Source organism: Ailuropoda melanoleuca, chromosome 10, assembly GCF_002007445.2.
Source record: "Ailuropoda melanoleuca isolate Jingjing chromosome 10, ASM200744v2, whole genome shotgun sequence".
Lineage (NCBI taxonomy): Eukaryota > Metazoa > Chordata > Mammalia > Carnivora > Ursidae > Ailuropoda > Ailuropoda melanoleuca.
In genome coordinates this window covers 16,485,981-16,511,692 of record NC_048227.1, presented here as the reverse complement: position 1 = coordinate 16,511,692, position 25,712 = coordinate 16,485,981, and the positions used below count along the sequence as shown (strand labels likewise).

The following is a 25,712-nucleotide window of genomic DNA, read 5'->3' as shown; positions in this document are numbered from 1 at the left end:
GGGCGCGAGGACACACAAGAGGCTGGAGCGGGCGCGAGCGCGAGCGCGCGCGAGGCCAGCGGGAGGGGGGAGGTACGAGAGGGACTCTGGCGGGAGGAGGGACGGGGGAGCCACCCAGCAGCCCGAGTCGCCCCAAGCGCGAGACCCCTGAGACGGCCGCTGATTGGCTGACGATGGCGCAGGTGGTGGGCGCGCGGGAGACAGGGCGGCTTCTCTCTTTCCCCCCTTCAAAGATTCCACCCCCCTCCTCCCTCCGCCAGCGGCCGTTATTTCGCGCGCACGCGCATAAAACCGCTGTCGTTGCTGAGCGGGAGAACAGGGGAGCGCGCGCCGGGGGTACGGATGGGGCGGGGCTAAACTCGAAGCGCGCGCCCGCCTAACGGTCGTCGTCCTCGGGCTTTCGCGTTACTTTTTTGTTTCCTTTCGGCCACCGTCCTTTCCCCTTCCCCACTCCAGCGGTTTATTTACAATCCTGCCCCGCTTCATTCCTGCCTGCTTTTCCCAAAGATGGCGCCCAAAGAAGTTACGTGGAGGAGCTTGTGGCCCATCCCAAGGGCAGTTATACCCCCGGCCCCGCCCCCGCAGTCCCAAGAATCAGGCTGAAACACCGGAGTAAAAATTGTATTTACACGACACGCAGTTATATGAGGATTAAAAAAACAAAAAACAGGAAAGGAGCTGGCGGTCAGGAGGGGCCTCAGCGCTGGCTCGCGGCGAGACCCAGGATGTTCGCCTGCAACACAGGAGGGAAGGGGAGAGCAGCGTTAAAGCTGGAGGCAGGGCACAGGCCGGGAAGAGGAGGGGGCCAAGCGGTGGGCTCACCTTCAGGAACGACTCCATCTGTTTCCCCGATATGCCCTCCACGCGTTCCAGGTCCTCCACCTGGCAAGACGGCAGCGATGGGAGGCGAAGGGGCCTCAGGGGTATCGATATGCGCTTCTCCCCTCCCGCCCCACCCCCCAACTCCATTCCAGGGCCGCCCTCCCTGGCCATTACCTGGCTGAAGGGGCCATGGAGCTCCCTCCAGCCCACGATGAGCTGGGCCTTCTTTTGGCCAATGCGCTGCAGGCTGCGCAGATCCCGGGCAGAGCCTTCGTTCAGCAGATCTAAGATTTTTTGGCGCCCATGGGCCAGTAGTTCCGGGCTGATCTGTAGCTCCCAGCAGTCCTCAGCCTTCTCCTCTGGCTCTGAGGCATCCAGGGACTCCAGCTATGAGGCAGGGGGAGGTGAGTGACAGAAACAGTTTGCTATTCAGCCCATGGCAGCAAACTGCTTTAGACTCCTCTGCCAAGGATAGGAGCCTAACAGCAGCTACCTCCCGCCCTCCCTAGCCTCTTTCCCTCAAGTGTCTGTCCAAAAACCCTTCTCTCGGGTCATTCTCTCTGGGCTGATCCTCATTTTATCCGACTTGTGAAAGAGTGGTATAGTTGTTGTGAAGCACACAGTAAGCTCTTAAATTTGCCTCATCTCTAAAAAGGAACGAATAAGCTCTTTTTCACTCCTAGGAAGGCACACAGAAGGTGCTCTATAAATGACAGCCACGCCCCCACCACATCAGCTGTTTTTAGGTAATTCTTCAGTGTTGCTTCATTTCTTGAGTGCTTAGGTCATGTTTCCCAAAGTGGGCTCTTAAGTTTGTGGAGTGGGATCCAGGCTACACACTGTAAGTAGCTGCTGAGGGTGAGGTGAGAGCCACCACAAAGAAAGGGATCTTTGCTAGGTACATACTGCATTTCACCCTAAATGCCCTGTAAGGTATCTCCACATTGAGAGGATAAGCAGCTTGTCAATAGCTGGTGTTTTAACTCCATGGCCAGCGCGCTTGCCATTAGAGCTCACTACCCTTACTTCTCCACTCCAACTGTAGCTCACGCAGCCAGCTGCTCTCACCTTTCTCTTCCGGCCTTTCTTCTTCAGGATATGGATCTCAGCATTTGGGGATGCTGCCTGCTCCTGAACTGAAGGCAAGAATTGTGAACCGGAATCACGGGAGAGGCTAACTTTTCACCCTCCCTCACTTGGTTCTCCTGTTCTTGATTCCCCAGGTCCCTTCCAGCCCAAGTGAACCTCTTCTTTTGTAGTTTCCATATGACCTTTCTTACACCTGTATTTGAAAGCAGTCTCAGCTGTTATTGCATGGTAATGAGTCATACCCCTGTCATTCTGCCCCGACAGTACTAAGTGCCTGAGCACAGAGCACCCGAGCTCTATTTCGGATGTCCTCACCACCACCCCTGTCCCTGGGGTTGCAAAATAGTGGGAGCACATGAGTGACACGATGAAAGCTGTTCCGAACACGTCCCAGGATCTGTCATCTGGGCCCTCCTGGCCCCCACAGCCAAACTTACTCAGTTGTAGGGGCATCACCACAGCCTTTTTGAGGGGCTTCGCTACGGTGACTGTGCGGCGGGCAAGCGGTCGGAGCATTGCGGGAGACGAGTTCTCTTTATCCTTTGGGTCCATAGCGTCCTGGGCCAGAACCCTGGCTTCCAGTTCTTTTTGCTTCATCTTAAGCCTCTGTTGGAAAGGATCAGAGAAACATGTGACCCAGACAAACTTTCAGGCAGCCGGAAGGAGATGGGTTAGGAAAGTGAGTGCAGGGCTCTGAGGCCCTAGCTGGCACGGTGACGACCAACGAAATAAGCTACCAGGAGACAACTGGAGCTCAGTAAGGGCTTTCTAATGATCTGGGCTGCTCAGAGGCAGAACAGGCCCCTTTGTGAAACACTGAAGGGAAGGGACTATTCAGACAAAGTGCTAACTTAATTTGAGCTGTATTTTAGGAAATGACAAGGTCTTACAAATTTTTCCTTTCACCTGGATTTTCACCACCTCACCTCCTCAAAGCTGACCTCAATTATTTTTCAAAGTCCGGCTACATTAAGGACATTCAAGCAGAAGCCAGAGAACAGGGATTCCAGTGTTAGGTAAAAACTGGATGCTGGTCCAGCCTTCCGGTGCCCTTCCCTAGCTGAAGATGCTTAGACTGCTTCTCAAGGCCAGTAGGAGTGCCAGCCCCCACCTCCCCAACACTTACCTCAATCTCCAAATCCTTCTCCTCCATTGTCTTCATGAGCACCATCCGCTCTCGCCTTGGGGTGTTCAGCCCATGGGTCCCCTGGCTCCCCTGGGAGCCCAGCAGACGGTCCAAGCTGAGGAGGCGCTCCAGCACAGTGGGGTCCAGGCTACTCAGCTTCTGTAGGGGGCTGAGCAGACAGAGGTTACTCCGCACCTAGCCCTTCTCTCATCACCCTCTCCACAGCAGCAGGATTCCTCTCATGACGCTTTAAATTGCCGTAGTCTGTGGTTCCAGACTCTGGTGTGAACTCGCTGGGCAACCCTGAGCAGGTCAAGCAAACTCTCCGGGTGTGCGCTCCAACAGGTGAATGAGGATCCACCACTGCTTGCCCAGGAACCTCTCAGGGATGCCAGGAGATCTGACGAGACAAGCAGTTCGTGCACACCTGAGTTCAAGTGTTCCAGCTCTAAGACGCCGCCCCGCCCTGCCCTGTAGGCACTCACTGACGTAACGGAGAGGACGAGACAGTGAGAAGGTGACAGCAAGTCTTGTGTGCCGGTTTCTTTGAAAGAGCAGTTGGGGAAAGATTCACAGAGGTCATCAGCAGGGCTTTGAAGGCCACTGAAGACCTCACATGCCAAGCCTTCTTCCCAAGGCAGTAGGAAAGGCCACTTCAAGCTGAGTCCTGACTTAATCTGAACATGAGGGTGCCTAACATTTGTTCCTTCTGTCTGGAATTGTTTCCCTCCCGATTATCATTCAAAGTCAATTTGATACCACCTTTCCCATGAGCCCCAACTTGATCGTGTATCTTTCTTCCCATACTGTGAACTAGCTCCTCAAGGACAGGGACGGCCCTGTTCCTTGTGTGCAAGTGCCTAGAAAGAGCAGGATCAGAAAATCCGGGTGAACACTAGAAGTCATTTCCTCCTGGCCGTCACAGAAGCAGCAGCTCCTTCCTCACCACACCCTGTCCTACCTACCCTGCATCATCTATTGATGTTCTCATCTCCTTCCCTTCCTGAAAACTGAGCTCCCGAGGTCAGGGTCTGACTAGGTCTGACGTGGCCCATCTCTGAGCTCACCCATGATGCCCGTCCGGCAGAGACTTTGCCTATTCACACGTAACACGCATGTGCAGGGGCGTGTGCTTCTCTGAGTTTATGCACATAAGAGAAGGGACTGCCGACAGATAGCTTGAGAAGGACAAGACTGAGGGTTCTCAGCAAACACCCTTTTCTGTATGCCATCCATCCTCGGCTACAGCAGCCCCCCCGGGGGGCAGAGTATGTACTAATCCTTGACCTCCTCAGGTCACCTCTGTTCACTAGTCTTCAGACGTACACAGTTGAGAGAGGCTTTATTTGGGCTTGGGTAGAAACCAGGCAAAGGTAAAACTGCAGCTGCCTCCCTAGAATTAGCGGGGTCAGTGGCCAGACATAGAAAGCAAGACCACTAAACAGCAGTGACCTAAGGATTCACGCATCCTGGGCCATGAGGTGGGGCTGGCAGAACCAGAGAGAGAGGCCGCACATACAGAAGGGACTGAGAGACTTTGGATTGAGGTCAGCAGCAAAGTTAAGACAGCAACAGGCTCCTTGCAGAGTCATGGAGATGCTAGACTCTTGCACAGACTGAGAGGTCTCAGAGAGACACAGCTCTTCACCTCTTGTCTCTTTGCTTTGCTCTTATCCTCTAGACCTGAAAGACCTGATCCAGATTACCCTTGAGCCAGCAGTTCAAGTGCTCATCCTTGAAACAGCTGCCCCCGAGTGCGAGGTTTTGCTGACTGCCTAAAGGGGTTGGAAAATGGAAAGGGAGGGGCTAGAACTCAAGGAGCAGGCTTCTTTCAGGCCCTGGGCAGCAGCACCAAGGCTAGAGATTGAGCTTAGCACTTCCAGTGAATTCAGTGGAGTAGGATTTGGGGTGAATTCGATGAGAGAGGAACACGTTTGCAGCTCAAGGATCTGACAGGCTAAATTTACCCACTACTCTCTGCACCTAACCCAGACATGACAGTAAAGGGGACTTCCTCCAGGCCCCTCCTCCTCTGCTCACCTGAGTTCCTGGGAGGCAGAGGCTGGAGCTGCTGGGGGCTCAGGACTCCCAATCTCCTCTTCCTCAGGGCCACGGGCTCTTTTTGCCTCTGACGGGACTAGCAGTTCTTTCTGGGACAGCTTAACAGGTGCCAAGACTAGGAAAGATGTGGGGGTGGGTCAGCCTCTGTGCTGATGCTGGGCAGCTTCAGCACGTGCCCCAGTCGTCCAGATCTGCCCTCTGCACTCTCGCCAAGCCCAGTCCTTACCACGAAGCTGCAGACTCTCATTGGTAAAAGGCCGGTTGATCACCTCCTTGGACCTGGCAGCAAAGTTGAGTGCAGAGACTGTATCTAGGTAGAAGCGTCTCTCAGGGGCAATGTTGGCAATGAGGATGCTGTGGGCTGAGCCACCCAGAGAATCCTGAGGGATGGGGATTGGGCAGAATAGGCAGATCAGAAGCCCCACGTTTCTATTCCTTGACTGCTGTTCCCCCGCCTCCCGGCACACCTGAGAACCTCCTTCTCCAGCCCCTTTTCACCCTGAGATGGGTGGCCTGACCTGCAACAGGCGAGTGAGCTTGCTGTCCCGGTAAGGCACACGAGGGAGGCCCTGGTTCAGCGCATCCACCACCTTGCCCAGTACAAAGAGGGAGGAGTTGATGGCCCCGCTTTCCTTCAGCCGCAGACCCTTGTTACCCGTGCGCCGGTTGTCCTCGGAGCCAGCCAAGTCAATCAGGTAGAGTTTACCCTCCCGCTGGCGAAAAGGGGCCAGACGTTCCCGCTGATCCACCTGGGGTTAAGAACAAGGGCCCCCAAACTTAATTCAGCCTCTAGGGGCTTCCCAGGTCCTCCCCCAGTCAGCGGGCCTCACCTTCACCAGGAGCACAGCATGACTGCGGGAGGAGCGCTGGTTGAGCCGTGTGGCTCCTACAGTCCGATTTCTACTGGCTGGCAGGAAGTGCCGCTCAAAATCAGCGAAGCTAGTGATGGGCTTCTGCGTGAGGCCCGGAATCAGGATGTTTCCCCGACAGTCTTCTCGGATCACCAGGTCTCCTGATGCAGGGTCCAAGAGGTCTAATACCTGTTGGAGCAGGGAGAGGTAGGGCCCGTTCTCCAGACACAGGCTGCTTACTTCCTGGGCATCCGTCTCCTCCTTCTGCTGGACTGTCAGAGGTGTACCATCTGCTACCCCAACCTCTGTCTTTCCAGGTCTTGCCTCCTCGCTAGGGCAGAGCTTCATGGTCAAGAACTGAATCTTATTTTGTTTGACCTTTGTCTCTCCCCTCCCCAACCAGAGTGGGGCCTCACCTTCTCCTGATAGATCTCTAAGTAGGACATGGTGACAGAGAGAGCCCACGGCCGGCCCTCGCCGCCCTCCTCCCGTGTGAGCTGTAGGAGGTCCATGAGAGCCCGGGGAATCACTCCAGGTTGCTCGGGGCTGCCCAGCATTGTGTGTGTCTTCCCTGGGGAAAGTGGAGATTGCTGTGAGACCTTCTTTCCCACTCCCGAGCCCTCTCAGACCCAAAGCTGTTCCTTATCTGACTCCCTCACCTGCCCCCGTGGGCCCATAGGCAAGCACACTGGCATTCTGCCCTTCCAGCAAGTGCCTGAGGATGGGCTGCACTGATCCTGCATAGATGTCCTGCTGAGAGCTCTTCTCCCCATAGAAGGCATCGAACCTGCCGGCAGGAGAAAAGGAGGGAATTAGTGGAGGATTCCAACCTCACCCAGACTTAGAGGGTAATACTGGCCTCGGATTTAAGAGTCCTATCTCTTTTCTTGCATAAAGACCTTAGAAAGTACCCACTGAACACCTGTTTTGCCCCAGTCCCCGTACCAGTGTCAGGAATATGGAGATGAGTTTGACACCCTGCTCTGGGGATCTCTGTAGTCTGGTGGAACGGAAAGATACCTATACTTTGCTGTGATTCAGGAAATAAAGAGGAGGACACGCTAGAAAGAGTAACTGATTCTGCTTGAGGAAAGAGGATTTTGCCAGAGAGGGAAGAGAAAGATATTCCGAGTATCAAAAATAGAGCACGGACAAGGCATGGTGTGAAAGGGCAAGGCTTCCCGATCTTTTCCCCGACACAGCACTCATGGAAAGTAGGATCTGTGCACCAGAACGGGGCAGAGGATACTGCGGAAGACGAGATGAGACTCCACGCACCTGCGGTCCGCTCTCGGCACTCCGGAGAAGCCGTGGCTGAGGCCACAGCAGAGATGAGTGTTTTAAGAGGACTGTGTTGGGGGAATAAGGCTGGAAAGAAACAGGTCAAATTGCCAAGGGCCTAGAATGAGGTTGTCAAACTTGTTCTGTAAAGAGCCAGAGAGTAAATATCTTAGGCTCTGGGAGCCACGTGATCCCTTTTGCAGCTCTTCACCGCCATTAGAGTCAGAAAGCAGCCACAGACAGCATGTAAGTGAACAATGGTTCCAATACAGTTTTGATTACAAAAAAGACTCCTGGTCAGATCTGACCTGCAGGCCAGTTTGCCACCCCCCAGCCTCGAATGATAGGCCAAAGAGTCTGAACTTTCAATTTCCAATGGGCTTTTAAAGTAGCTGCGCCTATGAGTTCGGTCCCCAAATCTGGATAGTCCTCTCTCACACCACCCAGCAGCAGCCTGGGTTGGCTGGCTGGTCTGTGCTCCTCCAACCCTTCCCACCCCTCCCCTGACCCTCGTTGGGGCTCCCCTGCTCACCTCTGCTACTCCCTGCCCTTCCCTGCTTTATGCCTATTTCCCCCATGAGGCTGTGAACAGTAATGTGGTTCAGCCTTCAGCCTTTCCCCCAAGTATCCTACAGAGGACCTGTCACAGTGGGCACCCATGAACGTTTCTGAGAGACCAAATGAAGGTGTGAGGAACTAAGCTGTGCTAAGGAAGGAGCAAGGATCCTGAAGAGGCACGTCTGAGAAACCGTGTGGGCAGTGCTAATGTGAGCAGGCCTAGGAGAGAGGGCAGGGGCGGGAGGGCAGAGCGGCCTGAACCTTACTGGTATTTGAGAGTCTCCTGGTGGTTCCTCCAATTGGCAATCTCTAGGGAACAGCTGTCAAGGCCCCGCACACAAGGGGGATCACCTGCTCCATCTGTCCCATCCACAAACGGCCGCAGCCGCACAGCCACCCTTACTCGAGCTGGAGGTGGGCGCCGGCCGGCCCCCACCTTGCTTAGCCGACAGCGACCAGCCCCTAGAGGAGAGAAGGTAAGTCTTTAGGCATGAAATTCGGTGGTAGCCCAGAAGCAGCAGGGGCCGGCCTTGCTGGAGGTAACGGCAGTCGTCTTGCAGGAAGAGCCACTTGATACACTGAGCTTGGAAGGATGAATAGCAGCTTGCCCAGAGTGCGGTCGGAGTCGGAGGAGAGCGATTATGTACAGGTCGGGGACTGCAAACCATACCACGTACTTAGCAAACATTAACATTTATTATGCACCAACTACATGTCAGGCATAGTTTAATCTTCACGGTGTCCCTGAGGTAGGTTCTACTAGTACCATTTTACCAATGAAGAAGCTCGTGGAGGTGCAGCCGCTCGTCTGAGCCCCTCAGTATTTACACCTGGGGCCTTGTTTCATAGCCCACATTTTGTCTTTTTGTTTCTCAAAAGAATAAGCAAAGCCTAAAAACAAAACAAAACCCCAGCACCTTAAGTAGATTAGAGACCCTCATAACCTTGACAGAAGGGCAGGGGAGATGGACTGGAGGTGGAGGCTGAGGTCCTGGGGACACCTTGGGAGGACCAGAGGCCCCCAGCTCGTTTCAAAGAACCTCTTTCCCCCCTGGCTGTACTGTGGGTGTCCCCAAGCTTGGCCCCAGTTCCTTCCTTGCTCTACAAGTAGGTCCAGTGGGGTGTACACTGTCAGGTTTACACAAATGACCTGGAAGATCTTGTTAAAATGCAGATTTCGGGGCGCCTGGGTGGCTCAGTCGGTTAAGCATCTGCCTTCGGCTCAGCTCAGGATCTCAGGGTTCTGGGATCAAGTCCCGCATCAGCTTCCTTGCTCAACAGGGAGCCTGGTTCTCCCTCTGTCTGCTGCTTTCCCTGCTTGTGCGCGCTCTCTCTCTCACAAATAAATAAATAAAAATCTTTAAATAAAAAAAAAAATCAGATTTTGCTTCAGTCCCTAGAATGCCTGAGCTTTTTTTTTTTTTTTTTGAGATTCTGCGTTTCTAACAAATTGCCAGATGATGTGGATGCTGCAAGGATTAAGAGTTGACATTTGGCAACCCCCCCTCGCAAAACCAGTCAATGAACTGCCTGACTTTTCTGCGCTTCTATTTCCTACCTGAGGTTTACAACACATACTTATATTTAAGTGCATACATACACAAAACTGTTAATGATGGTTTTCTCTCGATGGGAATTATGTGGGTTTCTTTTTTATGTTACCCAGGTCTGCAATGCTGTAATGTTTGCATTAACAGAAATAAGTAACATTGTGGACATCTTTGTTTCAAAGGAATAAAGTTGAAAGGCAGTCCCCAGTGCCTTTCATCCCAGCTCAGTGTGCAGAAGGCATTAACATGCAATCCTTCTCTAGTGTAAGCTTTCTGCTTGGTTTGCTTCCAATTAGTAAATCTAAGTCATTAAAAAAAAAAGATAATGAATATTTTATCAGAAAACACGAGATAAAACTTTTATTAAAAAGCCTGTTTGGGGGCGCCTGGGTGGCACGGCGGTTAATCGTCTGCCTTTGGCTCAGAGCGTGATCCCGGCGTTATGGGATCGAGCCCCACATCAGGCTCCTCCGCTGGGAGCCTGCTTCTTCCTCTCCCTCTCCCCCTGCTTGTGTTCCCTCTCTCGCTGGCTGTCTCTATCTCTGTCAAATAAATAAATAAAGACTTTAAGAAAAAAAAAAAAAAAAGCCTGTTTGGGGCGCCTGGGGGCTCAGTCAGTAGAGCATGCAACTCTTGATCTTGGGGTCATGAGTTCAAGCCCCACACTGGGTGTAGAGATTAATTTAAAAAAATAATAAAAATTTAACAACAACAACAAGTCTCTTTATTTTCGTGAAGACTGAATGAGCTGAAAAATATCTTAGGAGGAGGGTATTTCCCTGCTTTATGTTGGATGCCCCACTGTAGCTCACAGCTAACAGAATTTTTTTTTTAAGATTTCTTATTTATTTATTCATTTGAGAGAGAGAATGAGTGAGCGGGAGGGAGAGGGAGAAAGAATCTGAAGCAGACTCTGCACCAAGCACAGAGCCCAAAGCAGGGCTCGATCCACAACCGCGAGATCACGACCAGAGCCGAAACCAAGAGTTGGACACTCAACTGAGTGTTAGGCGCCCCTAACAGCAGAATTCTAACCTACACCTCTTGGCCTCCAAAAATCTGTTTTCAATACAGATGCCATATTGCCTATTATATACAACCTGGGAAAGTTCCTGGCAACTCTGACTCTCTCCTTTTTGCTAGTGGTAGCAGCTCGTTGTCAGGCCCATAGGCCTCATATAAGGCAAGAGGCTGGTGTATGTGGCCAATGCAGAAACAGCAAGACAAAAAGGTGGACAGACAACCCCTGCTGAGAATCTTACACATAGTAAGGCATACCCATAAGTAGATGGCCTACGAGAACTGGACCTCTGCTCCTTCATCTGCCAAACGAAGCCAGTAATTCCACGTTATGGTTTACAAGGCATCCAAGGGATCTAGTTTTCACTTGATCCTCATGAATCCTGAAAGTCAGTAGCAAGTCAATAGAAACCTCCAGACGTACCCACGTAGATGAGAAAATTAAGGTACAAAGAGGTTCACTGACTTTCAAAAATGTGTGCAGGGGCTGCTCCTTGCCTATCTTTCCCAGGGTTTTTGGAAGAACAGAAGAGGGCAGATACAGAAGCATTTAAGGAAGTTTAAGGAGAAGGGGAAGTCAGTGGTGATGCAGAAAGAGTGTAGATTTGGGTCAGACAGAGCTGAATTTAAATTCTAGCTCAAACACTTATTAGATTGTGACCTTGGGCAAACGACTTAACATCCATGTGCCCTGGTTTGTCTATAAAATGGGGTGAGGTGGGCCTTAGAAAGGCTTAATGAGAGTGAAAAGAAGTAACATGTAAAATGCCAATGCAGTTACTAGCATGCAGTGAGTAGGTTCGTTACTCAAGGTAAGATAGCCTGGGTTCAAATCCCAGCTCTGCCACTTACAACTCACTGAATAAACTGGGGGAAATTATGGTCTATTCCTGTGCCTCAATTTCTACACCTGTAAAATGGGAATAAATAAAAATACGTACTCATTGGGTTGTTAAGGCAGTAAATAAGGTAACTGATGTAAAAGTGCTCAGACTAGTATTTGGCACATTGGTAAAAGCTCAGTAAGTGTTTTATTTCGTGTTCTTCCTTCATTTTCCAAATGTGGAAGCCCCAGTATAGAGAGGTTGGCTAACTTGCCTGTGGTCAACAGCTACCTAGTGACAGAGCTTCCAATGAAGGTCTAACTCCAAAATTCATTCTATGGGCCCCCAGTTCTCCTCGGCCTCTCCTCTTTGTATGTAACCCCATGGGCCTTGGAGTCAGAGACAAGTTCCACCTACCAGCTGTGTGATCTTGGGAAGCCTTCTTAACCTCTCTGAGCCTCAGTTTCTCTTTATAAGAGTATCTACCCTCATAAGATTGGGAGGAGCCACAGAAAGAAGGTACATACGATGTTTGGCTTGGTGGATGTGGCAGGTGCTCAGGAAATGTTAGCTATTGTTATTATTACACTCCTTCACTCTTGCTACTCACGCTCCCAGGCAGCAGCTCGCTTCCGCCCTCACCATTCTGCAGGGTCACCGATGACCTCCTTATTGCTAAATCCAGCAGACATGCCCGGCCCCCATCCTATTTGACTTCCCAGCAAGATCCAACACCCTTGATCTGCTTTCCTTTGAGAAATAGACTTTCCCCTAGTTTCCATGCCAGAGAGCTGAGGGAAACCGCTCTGTTTACCCCATCTAAGTTTCTGCCAGTCTTAAATTTTCCTAGGCTCCTTCTATCCTCTCTCTAGCACACAGTTGCTCAACTTTGGCACTATTATTTTGGGCTGGACAATTCTTTGTAATAAGGCTGTCCTGTGCATTGTAGGACATTCAGCACACATATGCTAAATACATATATGCCGGTAGCATTCCGTGGGCCACTGCCCCCCCCACCCGTAACAACCAAAAAAGTCCCCAGATATTACAAATGTCCCCTAAGGAACAAAATTGCCCCTACTCGAGAACTACTACTCTGATTCATTTCAGGGGCATGGTCCCCTGCTTTCTGGGTTTTAATTACTATCTTAAAGCTGATGACTCCTAATCCAGACCTCCAAACCAGAGCACGCTCTCAAACTTAGGATCCACGTTCCCAGCTGCTGCCCTGACACGTCCTCTGAGACGGTTCTCAGGTACTTCAAACCCCACTTGTCCTAAACTGAACCCTTCTCCATCTCCCCGCCACTTGGTCCTCCTTCTATGCTCTCTAGCATAAATGAATGGAACCAACCCCAAAGATGGGAGTCTTCCTTAACTCCACCTTCTCTCTCACCTCCTACATCAGTTACTCATTAACATCTGTCAATTCTGCCTCTTTAAAGGAGTCCACTTCTCTCTATGCCCACTGCACAATCTTTGCCAAGGTCGTCATCATCTCACCAGTCTTGCCCCTGTTCTGTCTCCAGTCTCACTCCCCTCCAGTCGTTCTCTCTCCCCTTCCTCCCTTCCTTCCTTGCACAGGAAGGTCCAGCTCTCAGCCACAATGACTTTCCTTCAGTTCCTACAACATGCCAAGTTCTCTCACACCTTTGAGCCCTCACACATGCTAGCCTCTCTTCCTGGAATACCTTCTTTACCACCTCTGCCACCTCATATGACTGAGGTAAACACATCTTACTTCCTCTAAAACACCTCATAAAATTACTGCTCCACTAAGGAGTTCCCATGGCTACCTGGTTCCTCCGTCTAAGCACTCATCACGTTCCACTGTAACTACAGATTTGTCCATCTGTGAACTCAGTGAAAACAAGTCTTACTCTGGTCACCTTTATATCCCCAGTGCCTGGCATGGAGTAGCTCTCAAGGAGTATCTGCTGAACTAAGATTTTATGAATGAATTAACACAAAGGATTGGCGGATTTACTTCCTGTTTTCATCATAAAAGGGGCTCACTGGCATTCCTGTACCAAAGCTCACAGTCCAGGGCAGAAGGAAAGAAGAGGCACATGTAAACAACCGCTTATAGTATAAGAGTCTCTCCCTTTCATAATAAATGCAACTTTAAGGATGGGCAAGGATGGGTGCCTGGGAGGCTCAGTCATCTGCCTTCAGCTCAGGTCATGATCCTAGGGTCCTGGAATAGAGCCCCACATCAGGCTCCAAGCCCAGCAGAGCCTGCTTCTCCCTCTCCCTCAGCCTGCCACTCCCCCTGCTTGTGCTCTCTGTCAAATAGATAAATAAAAAAAAATTAAAAGGAAGGAAGGAAGGAATCACTTGGTGGTCTTTTCATCCAGCCAAGGCCTGGTAAACTCCTATCCAACCTTCAAAACCCACTTCAAATATCACTTCCTTAAATCAAGTCCTCCCAGAATATCCGAGGGTTTACTTACTTTGGATTTTGCACTCACTATAGCAGTTTATACACATCTCTCATTGCTTTCCATGATAGTATATATTTATATGATTATCTACTGAACAGATTATAAGCTCATCTGGGGAAGGGTCAATATTCACTCAAGCATTTTTACGATATTTACAATGCACCAGACTCAGTAAGTCTTAGAAAGGTGAGGGGCACTTCTGCTCCAAAAACAAAAAGATCGGGTGCTGGGGCATAACGGTTAAGAGCAGAGGCTCTAGAGTAGAACTGCCTGAATGCAAATTCAGACCCCAATATTTACTAGTTGTTGTCAACTCGGAGCAAGCCATTTAACCCACCTATGCCTCAGTCTTCTCATCTGTAAAACAGGGACAGTAACAGCCAACCACCTCATAGCATTGTGTGATGATTAAATGATTCATCACCATAAAGTGCTTACAACTGTGCCTGGCACCTAGCCAGGGCTCAACATGTGTTTGACATTCTGCTAAATAGCTTTGTTTCTCCACAATGCCAGACAAACAGCAGGACACTCAAATCAATTACTATGGTGCCCACCATGATTACTGATCAGAACTCAGTGTACAGGAAGCGAGCAGAGACATATGTAAACAAATACTCACATACAAGATTCCGAATGCCCCAACGACCTTTTCAACCCTAAGATGGCATTGACTTCCACGGCTAGAGCAAAAGGAAACAGTCCCTTATTTCCCTGGTGCGTGATCTCAGCACACCTTACTTATGCTGTCAACTCACACCCAGCTGCGGGCCAGTCGGTACCTCGGCCTGCCCTCCTACATCTCCCAGGGATCTCCCCTCACCCAAACGGCACGTCATACACACAACCGTTCCCCCAAAACGCGCATCCAGCTTTCTTTTGGTCCTTACGGTTAAGTGTCAGCTACTTTTCGCTCGCTTACTCACGTCATCTCCCGAGATGGGGTCACTGTCCCCATTCGACAAAGACTCTGAAGCTCACAGAGGAAAAGTGCGCTAGGCTCAAACAAAGCTCTAGTGTCGGAACCGGCTCTTAACACAGTCCACTGACCCGCGCGGAAGCAGCAGGAAACAGCGAAGGGGCCTGACCAGCTCGGCACTCCCACCTTCCCCTCCCCGCCCCCGCGCCATTTCGGCCTCTCCCCAACACCCCGCGGACCCCGGACCAGACTCTGGCGCATTACCCCACCAGGCTCCAGACTTCGGCGCCCCGCCCAGGCCGGGCTCGCGTACCTGAGATCGCCGCCGCCATCTCGCGTCGCCTCAGCTGCGCCGTGCCGCCCCCGTCCATTCCACTCCCTCCGTTGGCCCGCCTCTCCCATTCGAATTTCCCGGGGCCCCGCCCTCTGTCCAGGGCTCCACCAATCACGCCTACTCGCCGCCGGAAGCCCCTGCTGGCGGTTCGCAACTATCCCGCCCTCTAGGGTTCGCCTCGGGGACCTGCAAGACAAAGTTTCTCCTGGCGGAGGACGCATGCGCGCAGGCTGGCCACCGAGCCGTGGACGTCGCAGTCCGCGGTCCCGCTCGAACTCTCTCTCCGGAGGCACCGGCGGCGCTGGCCGTCGGAAGAGCTGCTGGGCGCGGCTGGGCACCGGACTCCCCGTACCTTCTGGCTTTCGGGTTTCCAAGCATAGATTTGCGTAAGTGCAGACTTTTCGCCTCGTTTTTCCCCCTCCAGCATGAATTTTGGTATCAATCAAGCCGTGATCGAAGGCACTCAATCGATTTACCCCCAAGTTTCTCAGCATTGAATACAGTTTTAGCTATTTTGGTGGCAGAAGGGGTGATTATTTGAAAAAGGAAGACATTGGTGGAAACACGGGTTATTCTAAGTGACCCTCACTTTCTGCAGTTTCTTGCCTTGGGTTCTTTCACGCCCTGTGGGTTGGGGGGGTCGTTTTTGTGGATTTCGGGACTTGAACTCAGTGCCACTCAACGGTGCTTTACCGTCTGGCCACTTTTGTCACTTCTGTAGGTCTGGACCACGCTGTGTGGATGTAGACAGTCATGGTGCACTCACCTTGCTGAGCCCAACTCCGCGCTGTCAAATCTGAGCGCAGGAGACCAGCTCAGATGTTCCTTACTTTGTAACTCAACACATCCGAGGGAGCGTTAAAGGCGTGTTCAGTATTTTACCTTGTCATGTTCACCCACGGTTGCACCCACCCAATGTCCTGTGGTTCACCCCTCTGTGAAGTAGTTACCTGTCCCTTCTGGAAGCTTAACCAGGGATGGGTATCCCATCTTTGAGCTCCTGGTAGGGCCCTGGTTTAGAGATTATGTCCAGTCTATTAAAAAACAAAACAAGTGTTAGACCAGGGGTTCTCAATTTTGTAGGCCTTAGAATCCTTTTACATTCTTGGGGCGCCTGGGTGGCACAGCGGTTAAGCGTCTGCCTTCGGCTCAGGGCGTGATCCCGGTGTTATGGGATCGAGCCCCACATCAGGCTCCTCTGCTATGAGCCTGCTTCTTCCTCTCCCACTCCCTCTGCTTGTGTTCCCTCTCTCGCTGACTGTCTCTCTCTGTCAAATAAATAAATAAAATCTTAAAAAAAAAAAAAAAAAAAGGTGAGGCCCCAGGGGTGCCTGACTGGCCCAGTCGGTAGAGCATGCAACTCTTGATCTCTGAGTTGTAAATTTGAGCCCCATGTTGGATGTAGCCATTACTTAAAAAATAATTTACGAATCTTAAAAAAAAAAATTTGAAGCCCCAAAGATCTTTTGTTTATATGGGTTGTGTCTATTCAGTAGTTACTGTATTTGAAATTAAAGCAAATTTGAAATATTTATTCATGCACTTCAAAATTGCAGTAACAAATCCATAGAGACAGAAAGTAGATCAGGGCTTGTTGAAGGGTTGGTGAATTGGGACTATGGCTATTAGGTATGGAGTTTCTTTTTGGGTGATGGGAATGTTCTGGAATTAGTGTGATAGTTGCATTACATAGTGAATATACCGAAAACCACTAAAGTGTACACTTAAAAATCGTAAGTTTTATCTCCTGAAAAATAGCAAACCCATTATATGGAATATAAATAACATTTTAATTTTAAAAATAACTCTTCCAAAGCAAAAAAAAAATAGTGAGAAGAGTGGCACGATTTTACATTTTTACAACTATAATGCCTGGCTTAAGAGAAAATAGCTATATTCTCCTATCTGCTTCTGCCTTCAGGATGTTGTGATATCAATATGTCATATAGTTTCTTGAAAACTCCATCATACACTCCAGAAAGGATGCAAGGGGAAAGGGCGAATGGCATCTTAGTTTTATTATGAAAATAGTTTTGGTCTTGCAGACCCCCTCGAAGGTGTCTCAGGGGCCACCAGAATTCCCTGGCCCACATTTGGGAAACCACTGACTTACAACAACTTCCACACACTTCAGGAAGGGCTCTTCTGGTTTTCATATTTGTTGCTAGTCCCTAGGTACTTGGTAAGATACCAGCCAGAAATGGTGGAAAGAGGATAGGTCAGGGGGTCAGGATTTCTAAGGTTGAATAAATAGCTTAGGTACAGGGCTTTGGTGCCAGACTGCCCAGGGTAGAGGCTCAGCCTCCTTGCCTCCATTTCCTCAGGTGTTAAAAGGGAATAGTGGTTGAATCCGCTTCCTAGGGTTGTGCTCCTGCCTGGTGGAAATTAGGTTGTTAAATACCTGACAGGCAAAGAGAAAGAAGCAGTGGATTTTTTTTTTTTTTAACTAGACCCTTAGGAAGCAAAGGAGAGCAGAGCAAAGTCATGTAGCGTCTACACCATTACAACTGGAATCCTTCAAGCCTCAGAAGATCCTAAGTGAGGATCCTCTGGGGTGAAAGGCAAAGAGACAGTGATGGAGAAGGGAATTGGTGCTGGAAAAGAAAGGACCAGATCTGGGGGGCCAGGTAGAGAAGGAGGACTCCTGAGAGAGATAATAGAGCACCTCAGGTGGCCAGAAAGCCTTCCAGTCTGCCCCAAGGGGGCACCCCTCTCCTTCACTTCCTATACAATTACATAAAAGCCACTGAGGGTGGGGAGGCTTCCCAAAAGGGCTCAGCAAAAGTGCTGCTGAGCAATCCATAGGCCCTTTCCTGAAGCCCCCCACCCCCACCCCCGAGGTCAGCTTTGAAAGCTGCTGTGCCTGGGCCAGTTTGATGCGCTCGCTGAAATGAGGCTGGCCCTGCAGAGGGTTCCTGCCCTGAGAAGACAAAACAGAGCAGTATATTAACATTTCAAACAAAACAAAATAATGTAATCCCTAGAGCAAGGATTCTCAAAATGTGGTCTGGGGGCCCCTGGCCTCTGCAGAGTTAAACAATTTTCATAATAATACTAAAGATATTTGCCTTTTCACTCATTCTCTCTGGGGTGTACGATGAGTTTTTCCAAAAGCTCCATGCTTTGTAATATAACAGCAGTTTGAATGCAGAACAGGCTTAACTAGCCTGTGGTGAAAAAGTCAGAAGAGTGATTGCATTTGGGAGTTGGGGTCAGGAAGTGACTGGGAAGGGCCTAGAAGGAATTTTGGGGGAGTCTGCTTGTCCTTCTGTTCCCCACCCCCCCTCACCCCCCAATGTATGGTAGAGGAGTTTGAGTTCCACAGGCGTGTATACATTTGACAGAATTCCTGCACAGAAGTTAACATGATTTTCTGGGGCGCCTGGGTGGCACAGCGGTTAAGCGTCTGCCTTCGGCTCAGGGTGTGATCCCGGTGTTATGGGATAGAGCCCCACGTCAGGCTCCTCTGCTATGAGCCTGCTTCTTCCTCTCGCACTCCCCCTGTTTGTGTTCCCTCTCTCGCTGGCTGTCTCTATCTCTGTCACATAAATAAATAAAATCTTAAAAAAAAAAAAAGTTAACATGATTTTCTAACTGTGGGATCCTCATATCGGAAAATCTTGTAAGATTTTGTTTCTAAGATGTTTGAAAATCATGGACATGTGGAAAATGCCCAGATTTTGACATCAGAAAGACCCGAGTTTGACCCTGACTCTGCTCTCTGCTGTTTGTGATTTTGGACATGTAACAGCATTTAGCAAAGTGCCTGATGCATCATGGGCACCTAATAAATATTTGTAATATGACAGAAGAAGGCACATAATTTTTCAGAGCTCTAGTTTGTATTAAGTCCGAGAAATCTCACTTTGATTTGCTCCACTAAGATTTAGAGGGTTTCCGGGTGAGTTTTCTCTGATGGCACACTGAAGCAGGGAAGAGAAAAAAGAAAAACACATGCTTTCGTTTGGGTTTGCTCAGTTATTACCTACTAGGGAATAAGCACCATGTAGGGTTGGAGGGGAGGAGACACAGCGACCAGTGACATCTGCCATTGCCACTCTCAAACCTCCTACACACGTAACTGATTTCTGTCTTGGTGACTTCATCTGAAAAATGAGACTACCCTTACTACTTTCCGACAGGATTGTTGTCACAATTAAATGAGGTAGTTTTGCAGAATACCTGGACTCTTAACGGATGATGCAAAATAAACGTAAGTCCCCTCTTCCATTTTTGGTCTCTCCCTACGATTTCCCCTGAAATAACCAAGCGTGCAAACATGCACGGCTGCTAATACAGTCTTCCCACGCTAATACAGTCTTCCCACCGGAAGTTATCTGCGAACGTTCCCGCGCATGCGCTGTGTTACTAACCGGCTATCTTTGCCCTCCTTCCCCGGCACACCCAAGTCCACGTGCTGACACCAAGGATTGCCTCGTCTCATTGCCTGGACATGAAGTTATTGGGCTCAAAACGTTCCTGAAACCCACAAGCTGTAGGCTAAGGGGAGTCTTCCATTTCTTGGATAGTTGGGTTCTGTTGGTGGTTGTCGTTTACAAATTTGACCTTTGCTGCTCCTGGCTGACTGCATCAGCTTGTGCAGATTGGGGCTTCTCCATCCCCAGGAATGCTCAAGATGCCTGGCACTCTGTTTACTTAAAATGGCTCTTTCCCAGCTACGTTCTGCCATGGGAGCTTGAGGGCTCAGTACCAGCCACTGTGGAGTCCCTGTTGATGCGCACGAGGAAACAGTCATAGTTATATATCACCCAGTTAATTCGGTGACCTCCTGTAGGGAGGGTCTCGAGGAGGGCTTTTTTTTTTTTTTTTTTTTTAAGATTTTATTTTTAAATAATTTCTACACCTAACGTGGGGCTTGAACTTACAACCCCAAGATCAAGAGTCCCGTGTTCTACCGACTGAGCCAGCCAGGCACCCCTAGCTGGTGGAGGGGCGTGTAGTGGGGTGGGGGAGGGGTGTTCTTTTTGAGAGATTGCCTTTCAACTCCAGTTTGCCAGCAGAGGAGCTGTGGGCTCTCTTTGTAGCTTGTGGGCCTTTGGGCCCTTCATTCCAGGCATGCTCCAGCACTCCTTCCTTGGGGAGACCTCAGACATGCCCCTGTTCCGGGCCACCTTCTTCATCCACATAGCTCAGTTATCCCTATATAGCATTCAACCACTGCACAATGAGGCCAGTTGTTTTCATATAACAGTAAAGTCTTACAAATTAGATTTCTGGGATGTATGAGCTCAATACATCTTAGAGAGCATGTGACCCAGAGAAGCTCATTTTACAAATGGGTGATTGAAACCCAGAGAGGTTAAGAAATTTGACTGAGACCATGTAGCTGTGCAGGGGTAGGACTTAGCTTTCCCAAGTCCCCGGGCAGTACTCTGTCAACTCACTGTGACCTCTAGTAGCTAATAGCTAAGTTCCCAGCATTCCTCAGTAATCATTTTATCTGATTTTGGCCCGGCAAACTCCCTCACTGCCTGCCACGTCCTGACTCCCCACCCCAGACCTCCTAGGTTTTCTCGGGCGCACCAGATAGTTTATATGTCAGTTTGGCTACAGGCTGTAGCAGAGCATTCAATCAAAACGAATCTAGGTGTTGCTGTGAAGCTGCTTTGTAGACTGGGTTACCATCTACAATCAGAGGACTTTTAAGTAATGATCCTGGGTAAGCTGGGTGGTCCTCATCCAATTAGTTGAAAGGCTTAAAATAAAAGCAAAACTGATAGTGCATGGTAACACTTATGTGACTCTAAAATCAAAAGTTGAGCACAGGGGTTCTTGACAGGCTTGATGGATAGGGCAACATTACTCTTGAACTCAGGGTGGTGAGTTCAAGCCCAACCTTCAGAGTAGAGATTACTTTAAAAAAAAAAAAGAAAAGAGGGGGCGCCTGGGTGGCACAGTGGTTAAGCATCTGCCTTCGGCTCAGGGCGTGATCCCGACGTTATGGGATCGAGCCCCACATCAGGCTCTTCTGCTATGAGCCTGCTTCTTCCTCTCCCACTCCCCCTGCTTGTGTTCTCTCTCTCGCTGGCTATCTGTATCTCTGTCGAATAAATAAATAAAATCTTTAAAAAAAAAAAAAAAGAAAAGAAAAGAAAGTTGAATACATAGAAACAGAGTAGAATGTGGTTGCCAAGAGCTGGGAAGTATGGGAAATGGGGAGCATTCTCACCAAAAAAAAATTTTTTTAAGGCAACTATTGATAAGATATGGGGGGTGCCTGGGATCAAGCCTCACATCGGGTTCTCTGCTCAGTGGGGAGACTGCTTCTCCCTCTCCCTCTGCCCCTCCCCCTTGCTTGTGCTCTGTCTCTCTCAAATAAATAAGTCTTTTTTGAAAAAATAAATAAGGGGCGCCTGGGTGGCACAGCGGTTAAGCATCTGCCTTCGGCTCAGGGCGTGATCCCGGCGTTATGGGATCGAGCCCCACATCAGGCTCTTCTGCTATGAGCCTGCTTCTTCCTCTCCCACTCCCCCTGCTTGTGTTCCCTCTCTCGCTGGCTGTCTCTATCTCTGTCGAATAAATAAATAAAATTTAAAAAAAAAAAAAAAGAAAGAAAAGAAAAAATAAATAAGATATGGAGATGTAATATACAATGTAGGGAATATAGTTAATAATATTGTAACTGTTTTATAGATTTTATTTGAGAGAGAGAACAAACATGAGCAGGGGGGTCAGGGGAGGAACAGAAGGACAGGCAGACTCTGTTGAACACGGAGGGCTCGATATCACGACCCTGAGATCACAACCTGAGCTGAAACCAAGAGTTGGATGCTTAACTGACTGTGCCACCCAGGCACCCCAACCACTTCATAATGTATATAAATATTGAATCACTATGTTGTACACCTGAAACTAACACAATATTGTATATCAACTATTCTTCAATTAAAGAAAAATTTTTTAAGGTAACTGTGAGGTGATGGGTGTGTTAATGAACTTGATTGTGGAAGTCCTTTCTCCATGTGTACCTATCAAATCATCACGTCATACACTTCAAAAACATTAGAATTTTATTTGTCAATTATGCTTCAGTAAAGCTGGGGAAAAAATTCTAAAGAAAATGAAGTTACTAAAAGTGTACATTTTGATAATGTAGCAAATTAATTTACAAGGAAGCAAAAGAACAAAACTGGGGTTTCCCTGAGGAAGAAGAAATTCCACCCGAGGACTGCAGCACTCCCTCCTGCCCTGGAATTTCCAGACAGCGGGTCCTCCAGATTTTAGACTTGCCTCACCCGCCTCCACAGTTGTGGACCCAATTCTTTGCAATAAATCCCTTTATCTATAGGGGCCCTCTGGCCTGCTCAGTCACTGGAACATGTGACTCTTGATATTGGGGCAGTGAGATCAGCCCAGCATCAGGCCCCACGCTGGGCATAGAACCTGCTTAATATTCTCTCTCTCCCTCTTCCTCTGCCCCAAAATTAATTAATTTAAAAACAAGGCTAATTTTTCCTTGTACTCCTCATCGTAGAGAAGATCCCACTCTCCCCAGTTGCCGGTACTAGACATGGTAGTTCTTCTAGACTTTCCTCCTTCACGCCTTCATTTATTCAAGCTCTTCTGAAATCACCCTCCCCCTTGAATCTCTCAAATTCCTCCCTCTCTTCTCTTCCTCACATCGTTGCCTTTGTTCAGACATCCGTCATCTCTGATCTAGACCTATTCTCTTAGTAACTATTACCCTGCTTCACCTTCAATCCATTTTCCCCACTTATACCAGAAAAAAATAACTTTCTTATAAATCTTATCAATCCCTTGGGTGAAATTTTAATTGAATGGCTTCATGTAGCCCATAAAATAAATAAAGTTTCAATAGTTTAGCATGACGTTCATGGTCCCTGCCTGTCCATGAGGCTTCATCTTGCTCCAGTTGTACTTTGCATTTTAGCTGTGCTAAACCACTTGTCATTGTCATATGTTCATATTTCTGCATAACCTGGAGCCTGCACCCAGGACTAGGTTCCTATACACACGTGCACGTGCACGTGCGCGCACACACACACACACACCCCTTCCTTCACCAAGCCGTCCCTTCAACTAGAGGAAAAGAAACCAACTTTCAGTGGTCTTTGTATATCGAAGCACCTAGCAAAAAATATTTGATGAATGTATGATTAGCTCAGTTTAGCAATTTCCAAACTTTATAAGAAAAAATTTCTTTTTTTTTTTTTTAAAGATTTTATTTATTTACCTGACAGAGATAGAGACAGCCAGCGAGAGAGGGAACGCAAGCAGGGGGAGTGGGAGAGGAAGAAGCAGGCTCATAGCAGAGGAGCCCGATGTGGGGCTCGATCCCATAACACCGGGATCACGCCCTGAGCCGAAGGCAGACGCTTAACCGCTGTGCCACCCAGGCGCCCCAGAAAAAATTTCTTTTAATCAAATCTTGTACAAAAGCGTAATATATAGACTAGACAAAAGCTAGAAGTCCCATTACGTCATCCTCTTCTGCTGCTTCTGCCTCCTAGGTGTGCGCTTGTACCCCTGGCCCCCTGTGAATGCCGCTGGTTTAAAGCCTGTCCTGGGGGCGCCTGGGTGGCACAGCGGTTAAGCGTCTGCCTTCGGCTCAGGGCGTGATCCCAGCGTTCCGGGATCGAGCCCCACGTCAGGCTCCTCAGCTATGAGCCTGCTTCTTCCTCTCCCACTCCCCCTGCTTGTGTTCCCTCTCTCGCTGGCTGTCTCTATCTCTGTCAAATAAATAAATAAAATCTTTAAAAAACAAAAATAAAATAAAAAAAATAAAGCCCGTCCTGAAGTTGACCAGATAGCTAGTCTGTCCGACTCAGCCATATAAGGCAACAAAGTACTGACACGTGCCACAACATGGACGAACCTTGAAAATACACTAAATGGGAGAAGCCAGACACAAAGGCCACATTATTGTATGATTCCCTCTACATGAAATGTCAGGAATAGACAAATCCATAGAGACAGAAAGTAGATGGGTGTTCACGAAGGGCTGGGGGAGAGGAGAGGGGAGTCTCTGCTTAATGGGGATGAGGTTTCTTTCTGAGCTGATGACAGTATCCTGGAATTAGAGATGAAGGTTGCACCATCTGAATGCAATAAAAACCACTGAAATAACACACTTTAAAAGGGTGAATTTTATGTGCTTTATATTTCAAAAAAAAATAATAATTACAGTGATGTCATAATTCCATTCCATGGAACTGTTAGAGCGAAATAAACAAATTGTAAAAACAAGCTAGGTATGAGTTTGCTTCTATAATGTTAATATTTCTTTCTGAAATTACATGTAGGGGGGCGCCTAGGTGGCTCAGTCGGTAAGACTCTGCCTTCAGCTCACCTCATGATCCCAAGGTTCTGGGATCAGTCAATGTCAGGCTGCTTGCTCGGTAGGGAGTCTTGTTTCTCCCTCTGCCTGCCCTTCCCCCTGCTTGTGCTCTGTCTATCTGACAAATAAATAAAATCTTTAAAAAATAAAAATAAAATTACGTATACATAGTTGTTGTCTTTTTCTGACCAGGAAGGAATGTGACTCTGGCACTCCCCATGCTGTGAATCAATCTTTTGGGAGCACTGAGTGACATCCCCCACCCCAACCACCACCATCAGCACCAAAAGACAAAACAAAAACAAAGCACTGTCACAGTCTTAGGACCGGCAACCAGAGTCCTAAGAATTCTCTGCAAAGCAACTTTATGTCCTTGCTGTATCTATAGCCACTCTGTTGCCTCCAGAACCCCATACATTCATGGGAACCGACCCTTACGTTCCTGGGAACACACGATGGAAATCTGCCCGTCTCGTAATGCCCTTTTTTTGAGGCTGGTATTGGCAGAGAAGATGTTGAGGTGGTGGCTTTCTAGGGAAAGAAGCCCAATTCTGAGCGAGCTAAGCATGGCAAGGACACAAGTGCTTCCGGGCAAAGGTCGGCGGGGGGAAACTAGGCAGGAGTAATGGGCAAGGTCCTTGACACAAATGTAAGCCAAGCTTCGGAAGTCAGTCGGATTCTCAAACCAAAGGAAAATGGCCAGCAAGCAAGTAAAGGTCAAGAGCTTTTTGGAGGAGAGACACTATCTCCAGGGGAGAGAAGAGCTAGAGAGTGGAACATCTGGGGGGCTGGCGATAAGCCACAGCTACGCCTTCCCCGCAGCCCCAGAACTGCAGTTTGGGTAAACAGTCTCAGGAGCTATCCTTGAAAACAAGAGTTGGTAGAAGCCCAGATCTTATCTCCGCGTGATAAATTACGAAGAAAAGCCCAAGACGTTTACACCTCTCTCTCCCTTTCCCTCCCACTCTTCCCCAGAATGACGTCCGACAGATAACCAGAAACGCGATTCGCCCAGCCACGGCCAGAGCCAGCGGTCAGATCCCAGCTGCACACACCCACAGACGTGAAGGAGCTAGGTCCTTTTATTGTTTTTATTGCGNATTGTTTTTATTTTGCCATGTGGATGAGGTTAGCGGTGAAGACTTTGTCAACACCCCCACTGCGGGCGGGGCCTGGGACGAGCTGAGGATCAGCAGCTGCCTCAGTCACTGGGGTAGGCATCCCAGTGCAGGCCAATGGCATTGATGAGGGCGCCGGCGCGGCCACTGATGAACCGCAGCACAGTGTTGGGGTACAAGGGGACAGCGTTGAAACTCGTGCCTGTGTCTTTCCCAAAAGGCAGGTAGCGGCCCTTGTCTGTCACGAAGACCAGCTTCCTCAAGTAGTGCTTATACTTGCCAGACACCTGGATCACAGACTCCCCAGGGTGCAGGAAGATCTCCTCCAGGTCCCCCTGGGAGCCGCCCACGTAGTCGCTCCACACCTTGCCGTAGCGTACCTGGAGACTAGGCGCC

The 25,712-nt window shown here is 49.2% G+C and overlaps 2 protein-coding genes across 2 annotated transcripts in view; both read right to left on the bottom strand.

Annotated features, from left to right (window-relative positions):
- Window positions 1-605: 605 nt before the first annotated feature.
- On the bottom strand, window positions 606-14,985 carry KIF22 (kinesin family member 22). Its single transcript, XM_002927341.4, has 14 exons — window positions 14,859-14,985; window positions 8,055-8,250; window positions 6,609-6,736; window positions 6,366-6,520; window positions 5,929-6,138; window positions 5,617-5,847; window positions 5,325-5,478; window positions 5,078-5,213; window positions 3,038-3,206; window positions 2,349-2,517; window positions 1,891-1,958; window positions 997-1,209; window positions 823-882; window positions 606-733 (listed from the first exon to the last, which is right to left on the bottom strand). Exons 1-14 carry the CDS (start codon window positions 14,914-14,916, stop codon window positions 698-700), a joined length of 1,983 nt encoding a protein of 660 aa, XP_002927387.1. The 5' UTR covers window positions 14,917-14,985; the 3' UTR covers window positions 606-697.
- Window positions 14,986-25,298: 10,313 nt separating this feature from the next.
- Window positions 25,299-25,712, bottom strand: part of LOC117804078 (zymogen granule membrane protein 16-like) — a 1,669-nt gene continuing 1,255 nt past the window's right edge. Inside the window, exon 4 of the mRNA XM_034669556.1 lies at window positions 25,299-25,708. Coding sequence (XP_034525447.1) covers window positions 25,400-25,708 — 309 coding nt within the window. The 3' untranslated portion in view covers window positions 25,299-25,399. The remainder of the gene's footprint in view (window positions 25,709-25,712) is intronic.